This window comes from Lemur catta, chromosome 5 (genome assembly GCF_020740605.2).
Source record: "Lemur catta isolate mLemCat1 chromosome 5, mLemCat1.pri, whole genome shotgun sequence".
In the NCBI taxonomy this organism is placed as follows: domain Eukaryota; kingdom Metazoa; phylum Chordata; class Mammalia; order Primates; family Lemuridae; genus Lemur; species Lemur catta.
The window spans coordinates 30,252,823-30,274,571 of record NC_059132.1 but is presented as its reverse complement, the minus strand read 5'-3'; the positions used below and the strand labels follow the sequence as shown (position 1 = coordinate 30,274,571).

Here is a 21,749-nt window from a genome sequence, read left to right as displayed (position 1 = left end):
CCCTGCACACCTACCCCAGCTCCCGCGTCTCTGTCTGCCAGCTGCGCCTCCGCGTCACTGTGTGGAGCCCCTCACACCCGAGGCATGTTGGCAGCAGGCTCTTGTGCTAGTGACAAGCCCCAGCAGGTCTGGAGGGACAGGCTGCTTTCATGTGGGCCTCAGTGAAGCCCCTTGGTCTCAGCAGGCCCCTTGTCATGCCCGCCAGGCCTCCAGGAAATTAGGGGGCTTCTGCGGCTCCAAAGACCTCAAAGCTTTTCCCTTCCCCTATGTCATCCGCAGCCCACCTGACTGCCTTCTCTCTGGCCACGGTTCTGAAGGCTTTTCGGTTTCCCCAGGGCTTTGATAATTTCCGTCGTGCGCTGGCCTTGGAGTGTCCACCTGGGCAAGTCTCCCTGTCACCACTGCTGGGCCTGTCTGCTGGGCCTCAGGTCACTTCTCAAGAGGTGGCCAAAGCTGCGAATCCCTGGAAGGGGCTCCTAGGGTTTCCCTGGGGGCTGGTGGGACCCTTGGCCACCCTTATGGTGTGACACAAGGTGGAGCCAGCCCGGTCTCCATCCCTCAACCCCACACACTTAAAACACACCACTTTTTTTTTTTTTTTCCTACTGCAGCTCTTGGGCCCTGAAATTCTACCATTAGCAAATTGCCTTGTGCTTCTCTGGAGTCCTCTAAGAAGGCAAATGCCTTTTCAGGTGGACACTTTGAAGTGTTTCACGTTTAAGTGAACACAGACGTCAAGAAGCAAACCCAGCTGGCCTGGCCCTTTGCCAGCTTACTGTGCGACCACAGCCAGGCTGCTTCTCCTCTCTGGGCCTTGGCTTTGCAAGGCCCTGTTCAGCTCTAGCATTTTTGACACTCTGGCACGGATTCTCACACCCTCCACACCTTTGTCCCTCACTTTTCTTCCTCCTCTGCAGGCAAAAGCCAGCATCGTATCAGCTGGGCACATCAGGACAGCTCTTTTTCTCAGGGGGGTGGGTGGTGGGGGGAGACTGAAGTCTGGAGGAGGCAGGGCCTTGCCTGAGGTCGCAGAGGAAGTCAGGGAGAGAGAGCAGGAACCAGAACCCAGTTACCCTTACTGCCTGCAAGGGCTCCTTTTGTTCTGGCTTCCACCTGTCTTGAGAGGGACCAGACCACCCACTGGCATGAGGTCAGGGACATGCTTCTCCTCTTCCAGGGAGGGCCCCTCAACTCAGGGTCCCTGCCTGCTATGGGGATCCCTGGGCATGGGACAAAATTGTGGGGGGCGCATCCCCTTTCTGAGATCAAGGAGGTAGGCTGCAGGGGCCGGCCGCCCTGACAAGGGAGGTGGCGATGGGGGAGGCTGGAGGTTTCTGGGAACGTGGTTGGTGGCTCAGGGTGCCCTAGGGCTACCTCCCTCCCTCCCTCCTTTCTTCCCTCCCTCCTGGGGAGGGGACTGGGCCGACAGTAATGCCATTTGTCCTGGCTCTGGGATTAGGTGCAGTCATCGAGAGGAGAGGACGCAGTGAAGGGAAGAGGAGCCACGCAGCCGCCGCCTGAGCTCCGGTAGGTCTGGTCTTCTCTCCCTGGTTCCTGTCCCTCTGACCATTGTCCCCGGTGCCCTGCCCTGTCCAGTCCTTCCAGGTCTGAGTGCATATGTGAGCGCTGTGTGTGTGTGCACGTGCCTACCCGGGGGCGCTGGGTCCTGTCTGCGCCCAGGGTCAGAGGGGGGCTCCTCCAGCGTCCCAGCCCCTGGGCTGCCCCAAGGAGAGGCCACAGCTGACCTGGCCGGTTCCTGATGGAGGAGGAGGAAGCGGCTGCGGGACGGGGAGCAAGGGCTCTGCTTCTCTTGCAGCTTCTCCGAGAGCTGGGCAAGTCCGCAAAGCCACCTGATGCCAGCAGTCCCAGGAGTTAAAGATTCACTTCAGGGCCACAGGGGAAGCTGGAATGGGGAGGTCCCGGGGCGCTCAGACATTCTGGACCCTGGGACCTGTGGCCTGTCGAATCCAGTGGTGCCCCTAGAGAGTTTCCATGTTCTTAACTTGGCTTTTGGTGGGGCTGATCCCAACCGCTCTGAATCTGTGTGTCTGGGGAGAGAGTCTGCTACCAGTTGCCACTGGATTCCCAAGGGGTTCTGTAGCCCCAGAGGGTCACACACTTCGCTCTAGTCCACACCCCTCGTTGTGCAGTTGAGGAAACAGAGAGGGAAGGGTCTTGCCCACAGGGAGTGATGGGGGGGGTTCACTCAGAGGGGACACTTCCCTCTCGTCCCCCGAGTGTTCAGAGCCTGGGGAGGGGCTGGGAGGCTGATGTGGATTCCAGGCTTACATGGATTTTGGCTTCTGCATCCATGAGATGGAGGCCCCTGAGTCTGCCTGCTCCTTGGGGTCTCTCGGGGGCGTCTGCGGCCTGGAGTTGGGCGTGCGGTGGGATTGGGCTGGTGGTGACCGGCGCTTCCCAGCTCCTCCTCAGGGGAGGCAGACAGGGGAGAAGCTCAGAGTGTGATGCAATTATTTTTACTTCATTAGGAATAAATGACACATAAACAGAGTAAGGACTGGGGAGAGCTTGGGGTAGTACCTGGCACGTACCCAGCCCATGAGGCACGCTGGTCACCATTGTCCTTTGTGCTGTGCCTGCTAGCTGAGGTTTTCTGCTTCTGGCCCTCACTCCTGCCTCTTTCTTCTTCCTTAGTGTGAGACTTCTCCCTGGGGCAGGGTGTAGCCCCCTTTTCTTATATGGGACCGGTGGTGGGGTCTCTCTGGCTGAGGAACTGCCTTTCTGGGGGGCCCCTGGTGTCCCACACTGTCAGGGCAGGCTTTCCCAGGCAGCTGAAACTTGCCATTGCTAGAGAAGCTGGGTCAGCAGCCCCCGGGCTGGTCACCTGCAGGAAGCCACCTCTCTCCTGGATGGCAGAACGGCTTAGGGAGGGTGTGGGATGCTGGGCAACAGGGCTGTGTAGGGGTTATAAACAGGGGCTCTGAGGGCTGGAAGGGGCGTCCTAGCCCCAGTTCTGCCCAGCTGTGTGACGTTGAGTCAGTTACTTGCCTTCTCTGATCTTCCATTTCCTTGTCTGTAAAGTGCACATGCCAGCGACACCACCTCTGGGCGGTGGGGCGGGGAGGGTTGAGTGTGGTGAAGCAGGGAAAGCTTCTAGGATAGTCCCCTGAGTTAGCAGGAGCTCGGTCAGTGTTGGCTCGTGTCTGCGAGGGAGGTTATGGTATCTGTAGCGAAATGTTTTCTTTCTTTTGATTTTGATCTGAGCCTAAGAAAAATAGTTTGGGATGGATTTGACTCTGCTGTAGGCAGATTTGGCATCTGGGCGGAAGAGGAGCCCTGTCTTGGGAGGCTCCCTGGGCCACTGAATGGCATCTCCTGCCATGGTCCCTACAGCCTTGGTCAGTGCGAGGAGCTCGATGGGACTGGGGAGCTTGTCCTTGGGCCTGGAGGACGCTGGTCCTGGCCTGCCTTGTCTCCACGCAGCCCCCTCCCCCTGAGGCTGTCTAGTTTGTTTGCTGGGTAAACTTTTTCTTCAGAGCTGGTACAAAGGTAAACTCTCAACTGAAGCCCTGTTGGAAGAAAGACAAATTCTCAACAAGTGAGGTCTAAGTTGCCGAGGTTTTCTGCTGGGCCTTCCCTGCCAGGGGACCCAGAACCAGCTCCGCAGTTGAGAACCAGGGAGGGAACCTGAGCTCTATGCTCCGCTTGTTGATCGATGGGTGATATATGGGGCTGCTTCCAAGAAGGAGCTATTAGAGGCTGCTTGTGATGTTAAAATGCACATAGCATGGATGAAAACAAAAACAGAAAGAGAACTATTCAAAGGGAGCAGAGAATGGGGTGTGCGGGGCACCCCAGTGTCAGCTGTCTCGGGTGAGCACAGAGGGGCTATGGAGCTGACAGAGGGACAGCCAGGCTCTGGCTTTGTGCTGAAGTTGCCATTCGCCTACCCATTAGCCCTGTGGGCTGCTGCAAGTTGCCGGCCCTCTCTGGGCCTCAATTCCTCATCTGTGAAATGGGAATATAGGTCATGGTGTTGTGTTAAGGGTGAAATAGTAGTGTGTAACACAGTCCTAGTGTGTCTCGTAAGTGGAAGTTAATATTAGTAATGCATTTAGCTTGGAGCTGCCTCGGAGCGGATTCACAAAGCGGAATGTCATTGGCAAGGGTGCGTTGCTCTCGAGCACCTACTGTGGGCAGGAGACCACTTGTTCCTTGGAAAACTTTCGGTGAAGTTGGAGACCAGCATTCTGGTTGTTGTCATGACAGCAGCTGACACCTGGCACTGAATGGTGGGATGCAGAGCAGGAGAGCTCAGCTAGGACTTCTGACATACACAGCCAGCAGAGCCCAACTCCCTGCTGGGGCTGGCCTTGAAGGAGGGACAGGGTTTTAATGGACAAGAAAATGGACCACAGTAGGTGGGAGTAGGGCCGGCCTGGCCAGTGCAAGGGCAGGGAAGCCCTTCCCCCTGTCTGGGCCCCCGTGTCCCCGTGTGCTTACTGCAAGGTGGACTGTGCTCTCTGTGGCCCTGTGACTCTGAGCCAGACTTCCCACAGCCCCTCCCTTGGTGTGGTGGCCCTGGACTGGGGTGGGGTGACTGACAGGCGGCAGCTTGGCACCCAGCCAGGCGGCACTGCAGGAGTGGTGGGGGAGGGGGCGTGCAGTGAATTCCAGCAGAGGAAGGGATTTGCTTCTGGTCTGGCCTCCCAGGGGTGCAATTGCACTGGAGAAACTCCCGCACAGCTGGGAAGCAAATGTGGAGGATTTTCCTTGCAGCGCTGGACGCGGTGGGTGGGTGGGGCAGGCTGTGGCAGGGTGGCTGGTGGAGCTGGGCAGCTGTGGGTGTGCCTGGGTTGGGGGGTGGTGTGACTGTGCTGGGGGTGTGACAGGCTGGGAGGGGCTGGGTCAGCTGTGGGGAGTGGCCCTGGGTGTGTATGTGGCTACCAGTGCCTGGTCCTGCAGCCACCACCGCCTCCTCTCCTGCTGAGTCCCTGCTCAGAGTCCCCGCCTGAGCCGGGTGCCCATTCACATACTTTTGAACCTGCTTGCAGGGCTCTTCCTGCGCTGGCCTCCTCTCAGCCACCCCCCTACCCCCTGTGCATATTGTCCCCATGCCTGTGATAACACCATTTAAGCATGTCGCTACCCTGTGAGTTTGCCTGTGAATTCAGTTGTGTGTTGGTGGTATGTGTATTGGAGGAGGGTGGCCTGCAGGGGGCGTGGTCAGGAAGGACCCAGGCTGGAAATAAAATGTGAGCTGGGTGAGCATTTGGGGCTGTGGGGACCTTGCCCATTCACCCCGCAGCAGCATCACTCCAGAGACCTAAACCCCTGGAGCCCAAAGACCTCTAGAAAGCATTGCGGGAAGGTCTTGTTGGCCACTGCATTTTCAGTGCCTACTTCTGTGCTTGGTACCTAGTGGTGCTCAATAAATGCAGAATAAAGAACAGGGAGCGGATCATTTGCTTGTTCCCAACTCCCAGTGTGATCTCAAACCTTTCATTTCTTCCTGGAGCCCATTCTCTTGCTCTTCCCCTCTGGCTTCAGCCTGACCTCCCTTCTTCTCTCTTTGTCCACCCACTGTTAATTTGATATGTAGTTTGGATTAGTTCCTTCTTGAGCCTCAGTTTCCACATCTGTTAATGGATAATCATTTCATTAGCCAGGCACTGAACTCAGTGTTTTATACACATCATTTCTCTTTGTCTTGGCAGCAGCCCTGTGAGATAGTTCAGTAGTATAAACCCTGTTTTACAGTTAGGCAAACTGAGGCTCAGAGAGGTTGACAGATTTACTCCAAGGTCATAGCACTAGTAAATAATGGAGCCAAGATTCAAGTCCAGGCAGGCTGGCTCCAGTCAGAGTCCTTAACGGTGATGCCAGCTGCCACCGCTAGGGTGCGCTAGCGTGATGCGCACAGCCCTTTCCAGGAGGTCTGCTGGCACACAGTAGGCACCTAGTACATGTGAGTTGGGCACAGCTGGCTCAGTCTCTGCTCCTAGGGAACTCTTAGTCTCATTCCTGGAGCCCACCCATTTGTCCAGGGCCCAAGCTAGACCCCTTTCCTGGTCCCAGTCTCTGGACAGCTTCCTCTGTAAGACGGTCCTTGCACTTCAGCCCCCTTTTTCTTGTGAATCCTGGGGAGGACTGTGGGGAACCAGAGCATTTTTGGGTGGGGAGGTGGAATGGGGAGTGACTTTCAACTCCAGAGCAGTGGCCACGGTTACCGTGGTTATTTCCTGAAAGTACAGCATTGCCATGGCGTCTCCATGACAACCAGAGCATCTCATTCATTATCCTCAGCACCTTGGCAGGGAAAGCTGGGACTAGGGCTGGAAGAGTGCAGTGGGAGCCTGGCTGAGGGCTGGGGTTCTGGGTGGCTGAGGTTCCCCCTCATTCTCCTGCCTACCCCCAGCCAGGGTTCCCCCACAGGCTCTGGAATTATCTCCTCCTCATGGGCTGTGGGTTCAAATTTCAGCCCTGCCACTCTGTGATTTTGGGTAAATGACTTAACATCTCCGAGCCTCATTTTCCTCAACTGTATATGTGGATAATGACAGGATTAATTGTAATGATTAAATGAGATGAGGTATGAAAATGTTTAGCACAGTGCCAGGCTAACAGTGGTAGCAGTATTAATAATGATGATAATTATAATGGTGTTATTATTATTTTATTATAGAAACCCCTGAGTTTAATGGAGGACTAAAAGACCAAAGGCAAAGTCAGGAAGGAAACCTGTTTGAGTCAAGATTTAGTGGTTTCAGGCCGGGCGTGGTGTTTCACACTTGTAATCCTAGCAGTCTGGGAGACTTAGGCAGGAGGATTGCTTGAGGTCAGGATCGCTGAGTAAGAGGGAGACCCCATCTCTACTAAAAATAAAAAAAAATTAGCTGATTGTGGTGGTGCATGCCTGTAGTCCCAGCTACTCAGGAGGCTGAGGCAGGAGGATTGCTTGAGCCCAGGAGTTTGAGGTTGCTGTGAGCTAGGCTGACGCCGTGGCATCTAGCCCGGGCAATGGAGTGAAACTCTGTCTCAAAAAAAAAAAAAAAAGAGCAGTTTCCATGTGACTGTGGCAAGTCACTTAAGTCACTTCACCTTGGAGGCTTCCTCTCTTTGTAAATACTAAAGCTGCTCATTCATTCGTATCCACAGTATGGACGTGGTCCTGGGAAGAGTGGGAGCTCCACGATGCATCGGACTTGGTCCCTGCCCTTGAGTGGCACCCAGGCATCGGGGGAGGGGGAAGAAAGGACACTTCCTTGCTGAGGGCTTCTGTGTGCCAGGTGCCGGGCAGGGCCCCCCACGGAGAGGTGTCAGTCCTGCTCCACGGGCAGCAGGAGGCAGAGCCGTGTGTAGAAACGCCCCAGGTTTACTGCACACAGACCACACGCTCAGGTGCACCCAAGGGCTGGGCAGGAAGCCAGGCAAGGGGGGAGGCTGGCTGTGAGGCTGTAGAGAGGGGACGGTGATTGTGCCAACTGGAGGACGCACAGCCCGTGTGAGGCGAGCACTCTGGTGAGGATGTGCCCGGCGTCACCGGAACATACCCTCTTGAAAGAGGAGTTACGTGTTCTGATTTCTACATAAAATCTCCTAATTTTAAAATGTTAATAACAAATTCCAAATTAAAGAAAAATGCCCCGTAAGCCAAAGAACACATCAACATCTGCGTTTTGTTTTGGCCCCAGGGTCCTGCACTGTGGGGTGGGGATGGGGCGGGAGCCTGAGGAATGGGACTGGGGGTAGGAGCGGGGGTGGGGGTTGGAGATGACTTCAGAGGGTGATGACTTTGGAACCGGGATCTTGAAGGATGAGTAAGTATCCCAGGGGGTTGGCGGAGGCATTCCAGGCAATGGGAACTTCATCAGCAAAGGCCCAGACGTTTGACCGATATTGGTGACTGGCTGGGAGAGGCTGGAGTCCAGGGGTGGAGATGTCAGCAAGGCCCAGCAGGCCAGGGTGGTGGGGGGCGTTGAGGCCCCAGCCCCAGCTGTCCTTGAGGCCTTGGTGGCTCCAGGGGGATTAGAAGCCCCCCAGTTCTTTACTCCTGAGCCACAGGGGCTCTGGAGTGCAGGCGGGTGGGGAGGGCCTGGAATCGCTGGCGACAGGCCTGGGGTGGGTTGCAGGGGGGCTGTGCTGGAGGCCCCCCCTTTGCTGGCAAGCTGGGTGGTCAGCACTTTGCTTACAAAGCAACTGGCTTTCCCTCCACCTACTCTGGGGACAGGGGCTACTTTGCACTCTGTGTGGCCTGAGTTTTGCCACAGCCTTATCCTAAGCCTCCTGGCTCCAAATTGTGGATCCATCCATCTAGCTCCTGGGGAAGGCCCCGGCCTCCAAAGGGGAAGCTTCTTTTCAGGCATGCAGTGAGGGGAGGAGGCAGTCTTGGGCCGCCCGGGTCCCTCCGTGTAAGGAGCAGGCTCACCTGCCCCAGGCCTTTCCCTTCCTCTGTGGCAGGAGCCAGCATGCTCCCCCTGCCTGACTCACAGGGCTGCAGACTTAGGGATGAGTGAGAGGGGAAGTGCTTTGTGAGTATGTTAAATAAGCAACAAGGGCACATGATAATAGCAGCTGTGTGCCAGCCATGGTTCTGAGCATTTTATGTATCAGCTCATTTAATTTTCACAACCTTGAGAAATATGTAAAATTTTCCTGTTTTACATAGGAGGAAACTGAGGCACTAAGAAGTTAAATAACTGGCCCAAGATCACACAGCTACGAGGTGGTGGAGCTTGGGTTTGAAAGATGGAGCCCTGAGCTCCATTTTGCACATGTATCTCGTGGCCTCTGTTAATCTAGGACTTTAGTTCCATGGATGGGCTTGAGGGGGGCTCTGAACATGTTGAAATTGTTGCTTTTTCCAGTATGTCTGTGTGTGTGTGTGTGTGTGTGCACGCACGATTGTATTTTTTACATGCCGTCCTTCACTACTGTGAGAAGAAGGCTTTATTTTTTGGAGCAGTTTTAGGTTTGCAGCATAACTGAGAAGAAGGTACAGAGATTTCCCGTATGCTCCTGCCCCCCACCAGAGTGGCACATCTGTGACAGCTGTTGAACCTACATTGACACGATGCCATTATCGCCCAGAGTGCAGTTTACGTTAGGGTTCACTCCTGGTGCCGTACGTCCTATGGGCTTGGGCAAATGTAGAATAGCATGTGTCCACCGCTGTAGCATCAGACAGAGCCCTTGCACTGCCAAAAAAGTGCTCTTTGCTTCACTGATTCATCTCCCCAACCCCCAACCTCTGGCAACCATGTGCGTCTTTTTTAAATGTGCATATTTTTTATTTCTGAAAAATCTTGTCAGACTCCCACAGGGGTCCATGACCCCCAGATGCCTGGGCCTCAGTGGACTGCATCATTAACGTGCCGATAGGCTGTTACTGTGATAGCGGGAGGGCCACCCACTGCAGCGCTCAGGCCTGCGGGGAGTGGGGTTTGGTGGCCAGCGTGGGCAGGACACCATCAGGGCATGCCTACCTCCCACCACTGTGCTTCTGTCCTGGCTCCAGGTCGAGCGGTGGGGCTCGGCTATGGCGACAGGCTGCCATATCAGTGGCAAATGGAACATGGTGCACCTTGGGCATAAGCAGGACCAGTCACCCCAGGCTTCCTGGATCTGCCCAGGACACCTGCACCTTCTTGCACTGTTCTCAGCTATGATTGCAGGGAGTCCCCGGAAAGTGCTGCCTTATCTCCAAGCTGGGCATGTGCCATTCCCTCTTCCTACCCCTGGCCAGCCCTTACTTCTTGTTCTGGTCAGCTCAGGTGCCACTTCCTCCAGGAAGCCTTCCTAGTCCCCCATACCCCCTCCAGAGGGGTTAAGTACCCCTCAGTTCTCCCAAACACCTTTCCCTGTCCCCACTGTGACACTCATCGTCTGTCCTGCTGCACTGTAGATAATTGTTTTTTTGGCTACCTCTGCTTCCTCAGGGTGTCGGCACATAGCGGTGACTGAAATGTAGAATATCAGTGGTGGAAGAGCCCCCAGAAATCATCTGCCCCAACCCCCCTCTAAAAGGCAGGAAGCGACGATAGGGTATGCTTGAGGTCACACGGTGCCTCATAGCAGAGCCGGGACCAGACCTGCTGTCCCAGCCATCTCCTCATTTATCAGGCAAAAAGTGGAAAATGGAAATCACCCAGAGATAATCACTGTTAGTGCTTTTTTGTATTTCGCACCAGTTTCTAGCCTATGCACAAAAATGTTTAATAAAAATATGACCATACGTACAAACTGTTTTATGAATGTTTTCCGCTTTAACAATATATATGGTAATTATATATCTGTGTCAGTGAATGTACTTCTTCGACATATTGTAAATGGCTGCCTAAGATTCCATCACAGGCTTGCATTATAATTTCTAAAGACATTCCCCTATTGTCAGGCATTTGCTATTATAAATAGCACTGGGATTAGTATTCTTGTGGGGAAATCTTTACACACTTCTGCAGTAAGTACCTCTAGGATGAATCCCTAGAAGCACAGCTGTGGGGTCTGGGGCATGCTGTGCCCACGCCAAGCACACCAAGCCAAGACACCGTACAGTCTTGGGGACGGGGAGAAGTCCAAAGATCTTTACCCCCAAGGCCGGGCCTGAGCCTTGCATTCCACCCCGGCTGCCGCAGGGCAGGCTCTCTCACCTTCCCTTCTGGTCCTGGGGAGCTTTCCTGCCGGCTTTCAGCAGCTGCAGCTGACAGAAAGGTGCTTGGATTGCTGGGAAACCTCATTCCCTGTGGCTTTGACTCATGTTTAAGGGAGACCGGAGGGCTGTGCTTGGGCTTGTTGTTTGGAGTGAGGGAGTTAGGGCCTTTGTGCGGTGTATGTGGGTCTTCATCAGCTCCTTCCGGTGAGATGAGTGCAGGTGGCCTGGCCTGGGTTGTGGGTTCAGGCTGAGGGGGGCAGGCTGGAACCCAGAGTTCTGGCTGCCGGGGTGGAAGAAGGCCCAATGCAGGGGAAGCTTCCCCACCCATCCCATGGCAAGCTGGGGATCCTCGGACAGGGTGTTTGGTCACTTGCTGTCCTGGGCTGCCGTGTGCACCTGTGGGCCCAGAGCTCGAGGATGACAAGTGCCTGGTTGCGTTAGGGACAAATATGTCAGCTGCCATTTCTGAGTGTTTCTTGTATGAAGCTCCTCAGACACGTTTATACAGTTAGCCCTCGGCCACAGTCGGTGCTGCAGGGGTGGTGATCTTACAGAGGAGCTCGCTGGTGCTCGAGAGGTGCAATGACTCCTCCCTCGCACAGCCAGGGCACGAATCCTGGCTATGAGTCCTGGCTTGGCTGCTTCTGCCAAAGACTCAGTCTTTTCATCTGTCAGATGGGGCTGCTGGGCCCATTCAGGGTGAGCAATGGATGAGGAAGTGAAGGAAGATGGTGAGGACGTGGTGTTTGGTAGTATTTAGAATTCCACCTGTAGCTCTCAGGCCTTGCAAGTATTCATTGTCTTTCTTTGTCCTTCCCGCTTCTGGATTTTTCTTGGCCCAGCCTTGGACTCTGATAATAGCAACTACCATTTGTAGATGCCAGGTGCTAGCTACTGCTCTAAGTCATTTATAAACATTGTTTATATCCATTGTTAAATATCCAATCTCTTGTGAGAATGGGTACTATTTGCTTGCCACATTTCACAAATAGGGAAACTGAGGCTCAGAGCAATTAAAGAGCTTGTCCCACGTCACGCAACCAGTTTGGGCAGCACTACTTGACCTTGGGCCCACCTGGGTTAGGTCCTGTGTGTCCTCAGTCAGCTGATCCCCGAAGCCCACGCTCTGACTCTCGTGTTCTCTCCACAGCCTCAGCCCCGTGGGCCCCACGGAGTGAGTGTCATGCGACATCCCCAGGCCTGCCCAGGGTCCTCTGGCCCACTGCCCAGACCCCCCAGGAGGCCCTGACGCCCTGGGGCACTTCTGCTCTGCACAGGACCACCAGGGGGTTTGCCATGGTGACATAAAGGGGCGCAGAGGAAGGAAGGAGCGTGACCAGCCTGCGGACTGCGCCCCTGGCTGGGGGGAAGGGCCAGGGGCCCGGATCCTCCACTCCCACTGCCCACCGAGGGCCTCGCTTCCGAAGTCTCTGTGAATTTCTTGGTCAGTGGACGACTCTCGTGTCCCCTGTGTGGGGCCTTGGGGTGGCCAGGGCAGGCCAGGCCTCCGGTGGCCAAGGTCTCGGGGGCCAGGATGCCTGCCCTGGCGTGCCTCCGGAGGTTGTGTCGGCACGTGTCCCCGCAGGCTGTCCTTTTCCTGCTGTTCGTCTTCTGTCTGTTCAGCGTTTTCATCTCGGCCTACTACCTATATGGCTGGAAGCGGGGCCTGGAGCCCTCGGCGGATGCCTCTGAGCCCGACTGTGGGGACCTGCCTCCCGTGGCCCCCAGTCGCCTGCTGCCGCTCAAGCCTGTGCAGGCAGCCACCCCTTCCCGCACGGACCCGTTGGTGCTGGTGTTTGTGGAGAGCCTCTACTCGCAGCTGGGCCAGGAGGTGGTGGCCATCCTGGAGTCCAGCCGCTTCAAGTACCGCACGGAGATCGCGCCGGGCAAGGGGGACATGCCCACGCTCACAGACAAGGGCCGTGGCCGCTTCGCCCTCATCATCTATGAGAATATTCTCAAGTATGTCAACCTGGACGCCTGGAACCGGGAGCTGCTGGACAAGTACTGTGTGGCCTACGGCGTGGGCATCATTGGCTTCTTCAAGGTACGCAGGGGGCAGCGTCCCCGAACTGTTCAGAGCCCCATCGCCACACTCGTGAGTGAGTGCCAGACTTCTCGTCTGTGAAGTGGGTGTAATTGCAGCAGGCACCTCCCAGGGTGGTTGGGAAAGGTAAACGGGTACGTACGTGCAAAGCACCCGGAGCGCACAGTGAGTGCTTTATAAGTATTAGGGGAGCACGGTAGGGGACCACCTGCCATACCTGGGGTCCAGCACGCAACAGGCACTTGCCTAAAGTAGGCCCCGGGGGTGGGTGCAAGATAGGAGGGGCATGCTCTGCTAGGTACCCCAAAGCTGCATGGCAGTTCTCCCCAAGAGGGGCTTCTGTCCCCATGTTGCAGATGAGCAAACGAGTGCTCAGGGGGGTTTGGGTTACTAATCTGAGGCTATGCAGCCTGTGAGTGGGGAAGCTGAGATTTGAACCCAGACGTAGACAGTGTGGGCTATCCATCCCATGCTCGTTCTTCTTGGCTGCAGCAGGGTGTGGAGTTTATGCACCTCCTGACCCAGAGCCATTTTGCACTGGGAGAAAGAGGAGAGAAATCCCACTGGGCAGGTGGGGAGCTGCTCTGGGGTCCTTGCTGAAGGGTGTCATGGAGAGACTCTGTCCTTGGGGAGGGGAGGTTGTGAACAGTAGGTGGGGCACCCAGAGGCTGTGGTTGGAGAACTGTGATCTGCAGGATGAAATCAGGTGCTGACTGGGACTCCAGTCGTGTGCTCTGGAGGGCATTTGTGCCTATATTCTGAAAGTATTTGCTGAGCGCTTTCAGTGTTCCCGGTCCTATGCTAGGCACTGGGGACACAGGGGTGATCGGAATGGACAGATCCCCTGCTCTCATGGAGCTGGCATTGCAGTGCAGTGGGAGTGGGGTGGGTGACAGGCAGTGAACAAGTAAACCTAGGCTGTGGCAGGTGGTGATTAATACAAAAGGAAACAAAGCAGGGAAAGGGCACAGAGGGTAATGGGTGTGGGAGCTCGACGCTATTTTTGATAGAACAGTCAGGGAAGTCGTCTTTGATGAGTGACCTGAAAGAAGAGCGGGGAGGAGCCGTGTGGCTCCCTGTGCCAAGAGCCTTCCAGGCAGAAGAAGCAGGAAGTGCACAGGTCCTAAAGCAGCCTCTCGCTTGGCGTGAGTGAGGAAAGGGGGAGCAGGAGATGGGTAGGGGTGCCCATGCCCGCTGCGGGGTGCCCAGTCCTGCTGAACCTTCCCAGCCCTCTGCATGGGCCTGTGCTCGGTGCTGGGAGGGGGCTGGTGTAGTGGAGGGTTTCTCACCACATATTCTTTTGCGCAGTAACACAGAAGGAAGCCCTGCCACTAAAAAGGCACCGTGAGCCAAGAGCGAAGGCCCTTCGAAGTCCCGCAGTAGAGCAGCCCGTTGAGATTTGTTCCCCAACGGGCTTGATTACAAAACCCTTTCTTTCACAGAGCACCCTCAGGGGACGCTGGCCTGGTTTATGGCTTTGTAGTGGCATCAAGTTGGACTGTCGCCGTTGTCTGTTTTTCTCTTTTCTCCTGGACTCTGTACTCTCTGCTGCCATGAACTTCATTAAGTTTGGTTCAGAGCCCCAGGCCTGGCTCTTGTCAGGATGGCCAACATTTATTGAGTGTCCATTCAGTGCCGTGCGCCATCTACGTGCTTTACGTGCATTAACTCCCTTCGCACCAATGAACTGTCCTGCGTGGCAGGTGGCTGGCATCCTGATTTAAGAGAGGTTAAGGAATGTGCCCAAGCCCACATCTCTAATAAGTACAGATCTAGGATTTGAACTCAGGCAGTCTGGCTCTCAGGCCTTAGCCTTCCTCACTGTGTGATGAGTCCAGGAGCCTCACGTACCGTTTACTTAGGGGAAGTTGCGTCAGAGGGTACACGCAGTGCACGGTGCTCCCGCAGTCTCTGGGACCAGGCCGAGGGCTGCGGTCCTCGGGCAGGTGGTACAATGAGGCTTGGGCCCTATTTAGCCCCAGTTTCTTGCTCTAGAAGGTGAACAGGAGGCCCAGGATGGGCAGGGACTCGCTCAGAGTCTCGCTGTGGGGTCAGTGGCAATTGCAGGACTTCGTGCTCTTCCTACCCTATTGCATAAGACGAGACCCCTCCCTGGTTTGGAGCAGCGGCCTGTGCTTTTCCGTTCGAGTGCATGCCCCCTGGTGGTCAAGGTGCTTCTTTTGGCTCTTTGCAAGACCAGCCTTGGCACCCTGTGTGGGGCTTGCAGATGGGGAATGTTTGTGGACTCAGGAATCTGAGACTCTCATTTGCCAGTTCCCCCGGCGCTGGGTTCCCAGGGCAATGCGAGAGTAGGGGCTCAAAAGTCCAGAAAGGTTCCAATCTTCCTGTCACTTAGAAGTAGAGTGACTTTGGGCAGGACACTCAACCCATCTGTAAACGGGGCCAATTACAACCCTTGCCTCACTGGGCTGTATTGAAGATAAAACAAGACAGCAGGCGGGAAGCACTAAGCCCAGTGCCTGGTTCCTGGAGCCAGTTGAGAGCAGCCGTCATGCTTTGTCATCTCCAAGGTCAGCAAACGCAGCAGTGGTAGCACCTTGGCTGTCTTGGGGCCCTGACGAATATGTGACCCTGTGAGGTCCTAGAGGGTGGGAATTAGGTCATCCTTACCTGGAACCCCAATTCTTGGCCCTGTCACACCTCAGCCTTGCAACTGCAGGTGCCCTGGGGCCGAGCACACCTGGCAGAGGTCTGGGAAAGGCTACCTGGCCTCTTTCCTTGAGCACTTACTGCATGCTGGACACTGAGCTCGTTGCTGTTTCCAGGCACTAACGTGTTTAATTCTCACAATTACCCCATGAAGTAGGCACCTCATTTTCAGTAAGGACCTGAGGCTCAAAAAGTTAAATGGCTTTTCCAGAGTGACTTACCTACAGATTGAGTACCCCTTATCCGAAATATTTGGGACCAGAAGTGTTTCGGATTTTGGAATATTTACATTCTACTTACTGGTTGAGCATCTCTAATCTGAAAATGTTGAAATTTGAAATGCTCTAATCAGCATTTTCTTTGAGCATGACCTTTGAGTATCATATTGGTGCTCAGATTTTGGATTTGGGAGCATTTTGAATTTTCAGATTAGGGACGCTCAGTCTGTAGTAGGTCATAGAGCTAGGATTTCATAATCAAGCTTGTTGCTTCTAACCCAGTATGAGAGCAAACTGACCGATGGGCAGCCTGAGGCCCAGAGAGGAGATGCGGGGTCCCCAAGGGCATCCAGCTGGTTAGCAGTTCAGTCTGTGCTAGGTGAGACCGCTACCTCCCCATTCCCGGATCAGGGCTCTTCCTTCCTCTGCCTGGGCGACCCCACTGGAAGACTTGGTATCTCCTGAGTGGGTCCTCAGTGGTGAGGAACGGGAGGGACTTCCACTCTGAGCATGTCCCTGCTCCTCCTGGGGTGAGGCCTGCTGTGGGGGCCGGCCTCTGCCATGCCAAGGCTCCCTACTCCCTTCCACGGCTGGGCTGGGCCATCAGTGACTTGGCTTTCTCCCTTCCTCGGTGGCCGGGCAGCTGGCTGGGCTGCCAGCCCCTGGCAGTCAGCTCAGCGTTGGGACTTTGAAATGGGATCCCCCAGCACCCGTGGTCCAGTGTGGCATCCCAGGCCTCAGCAGGTGATAGGCAGGGCCTGAAATGTCTCTGGCCCCCACTGCTTTTGCCCCCACATAGCCTGAGCAGTTCCTGTACTTGGCCAGTGCTGGCTTGGGGTCATGGGACGCCTGGAGGTAGCCTCTGAGTGTTGGGCTGTGCACTGGGCCTCACCCCGAGGCTGGCTCAGGACAGGGTGGGGAGCTGGCAGGTACTTCTGTGCTTGAAGAATGATGTGCAGGCTCCTTATTGCAGTTTACAAGGTCAGGGCCCTGCAGAGCCTTTCTGGGGGTCAGAAAAAAGCACTTCCACTTGGAGATTAGTAAAAGGCACCTTTCTGGACAGGTGCAACTCTGCACCTGGGCACAAGGCTCAGCTGAGATTTTACCCTCCTACAGTGCTGCCTGCCCTCGTACAGTGCTCCCCTGAGTAGCCCTCCATAGGGCCCTGCACATGACCCTGTCTCCCTCTCCAAACTCATTTTGTGCCCTTTGTTCACGCTTGCTTTGCCCCACCCCACGTGGATCTTGTAAAAATGCAAATTGGAACCTGTCACACCAGGCTTCAAAACACCTTGATGAAGTCTTTGATGGCTTCCTGCTGCCACTTCAAGCTTCCAAGGTCCTGCAGGTCTGGCCCCAGCTGACCTTTCTGCCCCACTCTGCTGGCTTCTTGCTATTCCTTGATCATGCTGAGGCCTTTCCTACCTCAGGGCCTTTGCACTTGCTGTTCTTGGAACTTGGTCCCTACCTTTCCCCTAGTTGGTGCTTACTTGTTCTTTAAACTGTTAGCTTAAAAGTCTCAGGTACAGTCAGTTGCCTCCTGAGCCAATGGACTGTGCCCAGCAACCTCTTCTTCTATAGCTATGCAGCTCCTCTGTCCAGCGTGCGCTACGCTGCAGTTCTGTGTTTATTCCTGTGATTTTTCATGGATGCTTCTCTTCCCTGGTTGTCTTTAAGGTTTATGAGGGCAGGGGCCATGCCTGTTTTTTCTCACTGTATCAATGGCACTTAATACAGTGTCTCGCCCAGTCAATAATTGTGGAATGAACAGATGAAACCTGTATTGAACAGCTTTCATGTGCCAGGTTCCTGTCAGCTGTCTGTTCCTCTTTCATTCTTTTAAAGAGTCCAGTTACTCATCAAACTTTGTGCTCCCACTGGGTACCAGGCCTATGCTGGGCACCAGGGGTCCAAAGGTGGAAACAACATAGTCCCTGCCCTCAAGGGGTTGCAGGCTGGTCGGAGAGAGACCCTGAAAGTGCAGCAGCTGAGGTGAGAAGTGCTGCAGCTGAGGCTTTAAAGTGGTCCCAGGATCGGGTGTCTGGCAGGTGGGGGAGGGAGGAGGGGATGGGTGTATTCACAGCTAATGGGTGCAGTGGGCACTGTCTGGGGGAGGGGCACGCTTGTACTCAGGCGGTGCAAAGGCAATATATGTAACCTAAATGCTTGTACCCCCGTAATATTCTGAAATAAAAAAATAAAATGAAAGAAAGAAAGAAGAAAGAAAGAAAGAAAGTGGTCCCAGGGAGTCCAGTGCAGAGAAGAGGGCACATGCATTGGGTTTTGAAGGATGAGCAGGAGTTTGCTAGGCCAAGATGACAGAATGGAACAAGGACAAATTGTACCATATCCGGAGGCAGCAGGCCGGGAGGGTGAGGAAGGGCATGAGGGAACGGGCTGTGAGCCCAGGGAAGAGGAGATGGGGGGCTGTGGGCACTGTCTGCAGATCCCCAGGAAGCTGGGCAGCAGCAGGCCCTGGGAGGAGTAGGGAGGCAGAGACCTCACCATGGCCAGCAGTGACTGGGTGGGCATGGGAGCTGGACTCCTGTGAGGGGGTGGCCTCAGGGGCTTTAGGGAGATATGGGGAATTTGGGATACTGTGGGGCTCCCCCAGCCCCCAGCAGACACCTCCTCTTTGATATTCTATTAATACGTTGGCATCCATGTAAGATTTCTCCTGAAGAAAGGGTTATGTGGCCAAAGCCAGCAGGGCAGCCCCAGGCAGCTGAGCCTGGTGGTCAGGTATGAGGCACCAGGGCCAGGCCTCCTGTCTGTGAGTCATGGCTCCTGCTGACCCCTGTGCTCCTGAGGGCAGAGCTCCCTCCAAGCCTCAGTTTCCTCACTGTGAGGCAGAATAACCAGGCCCATGTGAAGACTGAATGAGCGATTGATCATGCCATGGGCCCCGTTCTGAGCACTTTGCCAGCACTAATACTGATCATCCTCCACCACCCTAGAGGTATTTACTGTTCTTAGCCACATCTTACAGCAGAGGAAACTGAGGCACAGAGAGGTGACATAACTTGTCCAAAAGCCAGGCAGTCTGGCAGCGTCCATGCTCTCAACTGCTAGGCTTTCCTCTGTGATTTAGCCTCTCCAGGCCTCAGTCTCCTCATCTGTAAAATGGGTATGACAGCAGCACCTCCATCATGGAGTCACTGGGAGGATTGACAGCATTCCTGCATGCAAAGTGCACGGAACCCAGTGCCAGGCTTTGGTAAGTGAGTCATACGTGTTCGCCAGTATATTACTGTGGGAGGGCGGAGCACAGGGCCAGGGATATGGCGAGCCCTCCATGAATGTTGGTGATTATTGTTGATGTCGCTGTTAGTGGTCTACCTGTGAGATTCTGGGTCCCTTGGGGTTCTGGATCTGATGGCTTTTCCCCCTCCCTACTCCTGCCACCCACCCTGGTTGCAGGCCAATGAGAACAGCCTGCTGAGCGCGCAGCTCAAGGGCTTTCCCTTGTTCCTGCATTCGAACCTGGGCCTGAAGGACTGCAGCATCAACCCCAAGTCCCCGCTGCTCTATGTGACACGGCCCAGCGAGGTGGAGAAGGGCGTGCTGCCCGGCGAGGACTGGACCGTGTTCCAGTCGAACCACTCGACCTACGAGCCGGTGCTGCTGGCCAAGACACGCTCGTCCGAGTCCATCCCGCACCTGGGCGCCGATGCCGGCCTGCACGCCGCGCTGCACGCCACCGTGGTCCAGGACCTGGGCCTCCATGACGGCATCCAGCGCGTGCTGTTTGGCAACAACCTCAACTTCTGGCTGCACAAGCTCGTCTTTGTCGACGCTGTGGCCTTCCTCACCGGGAAGCGCCTCTCGTTGCCTTTGGACCGCTACATCCTGGTAGACATCGACGACATCTTTGTGGGCAAAGAAGGCACGCGCATGAAGGTGGAGGATGTGAAGGTAAGGCCGGGGTGGCAGAGCGGGCGAGGCAGGGCCTTACGAATGTGAAACCTTCGTGTAGCCGTCAGGACTCTGCCTGGTCTGTAGCCCCCCTGTGCTCTTAGTTATTTAAAGTACAGTCCCACTCCCGCTGCCTACCCTGGCCAGTTGTTTTTTGTTAATTGTCTTAGGTGGTATTTAAAATTTTATTTAAGTATTGAATATAGAGGAATTTTGCACCTGGGGTGCAGAGTTCAGTATCTACGGAAGAAGAGACCCAATCACTGAAACACAAAGATGGGAGCTGTGCAGTGTTATTTAAAATTAAATTTCACCTTTTAATTTAAATGCGGTTTTTAACTCTTAAAAATGTTTATGGTTGGGCACAGTGGCTCATGCTTGTAATCCCAGCACTTTGGGAGTGATCCTCCCAGTGGTGTGGGAGGATTGCTTGAGGCCAGGAGTTCTAGACCAGCTTGGGCAACATAGTGAGACCCTGTCTCTACAAAAAGTTATAAAAAAAAATTAGCCAGTGGTAATCCCAGCTACTGGGGAGACCAAGACAGAAGGATCCTTCAAGCCCAAGCCCAGGAGTTTCAGGTTACAGTGAGCTATGATTGCACTGCTGCACTGCAGCCTGGGAGACAGAGAGATACTATCTCTAAAAAAAAAAAAAAAAAAAAAGGCCAGGTTTGGTGGCTCACGCCTGTAACCCTAGCACTCTGGGAGGCTGAGGCAGGAGGATCACTCAAGGTCAGGAGTTCGAGACCAGCCTGAGTAAGAGTGAGACCCTGTCTCTACCAAAAAGTAGAAAGAAATTAACCAGACAACTAAAAATATATAGAAAAAATTAGCTGGGCATGGTGGCGTATGCCTGTAGTCCCAGCTACTCGGGAGGCTGAGGCAGAAGGATTGCTTGAGCCCAGGAGTTTGAGGTTGCTGTGAGCTAGGCTGACACCATAGCACTCTAGCCTGGGCAACAGAGTGAGACTCTATCTCAAAAAAAAAAAAAGTTTATGTTAATGTCAGAGCTTCTATAAAACTCTTAAAACAAGAATGAGAGCTTGAATCATACATAAAGCATATTTTAACTGAGGTATATATAGATAGTGGAATGCACGTGTCTCATTCAAAAAGTGTTTACCAAACAAAACTATATGTAAAAGCACTTTGTAAACCACAAAATTTTACAGACATGTAAACTATCACTGTGAAAGAGAAGCCTCCAAATTAAGACCATTAAGCAATCTTTAAAATAACAGTTTCCATCTACTCACTATTTTACTTAAAGTTATTCGCAGAGGAGCTGGCATCCTAGTGTAAATGGGAACTCAGGATCGGTTGCCATAAATAGAGGGCCACCCTAACAATAAATCCAATGAAAACAAAACAGGGGGATTAAATGCTAGAGAGACTCTGCAGCCTGCCGACAGCCTGTTCTCTCTTATGGGAGATTAGCAAGTGTTAGAAACATATTAGCACCACACTAAGGCTTCGCTTTGATGTTAGTAGGAGGCTTTACAAAGAGACTTCCAAGAGGCATGCTTTTCTCCCTGAGTGATTCAGGGTGCTGTGTTCTCCGTCCACCTAAGATCACTGGTAGGGGTTGGCCTGGAAGGAAGGTCCTGGTGGGGTTCGTCCCCTGCCTTGGTGAGGAATGAACACTCTGCCCTTCCCCAGTCCTCCGGAGCAGAAGAGCAGAGAGGATGGTGTTGGGGAGCAGACACTGTCTGGGGAGTCAAGACCTAATTTGCGTCAAGTCCCAATTTGACCCTGATTGACTAGGTGACTTGGGCAAGTCCCTTTCCGTTTCTGAGCCTCAGCTGTAACATGCTAGGGTGCATAGGAGGTTCTCAGTCTCCCCTTGTGCCCCAGGGGTTTCCCAGAGGTGCCTGGATAGCTAGGGTAGGGGTGAGGAGGGGTGATTAGGGGGCCAGGCTCAGCCCTCCAGGCACCTGCCTCAGCTGGACAGGGCGGTGTTGCCCTGGTCTGCTTTCACGAATCGTATTTCCTCCTGAAATTTCATTCCCCCAAGGGCTCCCCTGTTTAAAGAAAATTTTAGCCTTCCAAACTCTGTCTTCATGCAATGCCGCGACCTACCTCTGGCAAAGTAGATTGCTCTGTTTTCTACTTAGGATTTTCTTCTGGTAGCCCAAGCTTGTTCTCTCCTGCTAGAGCCCAGGTCCTTGCTACCTGTCTAGGGGGAGTCCAGGTGAGACTGTGGTCCTGGGTTGACCCCACGATGAAATCAGGCTGCGGGGCTTACTGTGCCCCCCGTGAACCCTGGATTGCCCTCTTTGGTTTCTGA

At 54.4% G+C, this 21,749-nt stretch overlaps 1 protein-coding gene across 1 annotated transcript in view; it reads left to right on the top strand.

Annotated features, from left to right (window-relative positions):
* The first annotated feature begins 1,344 nt into the window (after window positions 1-1,344).
* NDST1 (N-deacetylase and N-sulfotransferase 1) overlaps window positions 1,345-21,749 on the top strand; it is a 42,603-nt gene continuing 22,198 nt past the window's right edge. Inside the window, 3 exon segments of the mRNA XM_045551379.1 lie at window positions 1,345-1,527; window positions 11,763-12,659; window positions 18,968-19,462. Coding sequence (XP_045407335.1) covers window positions 12,147-12,659; window positions 18,968-19,462 — 1,008 coding nt within the window. The 5' untranslated portion in view covers window positions 1,345-1,527; window positions 11,763-12,146.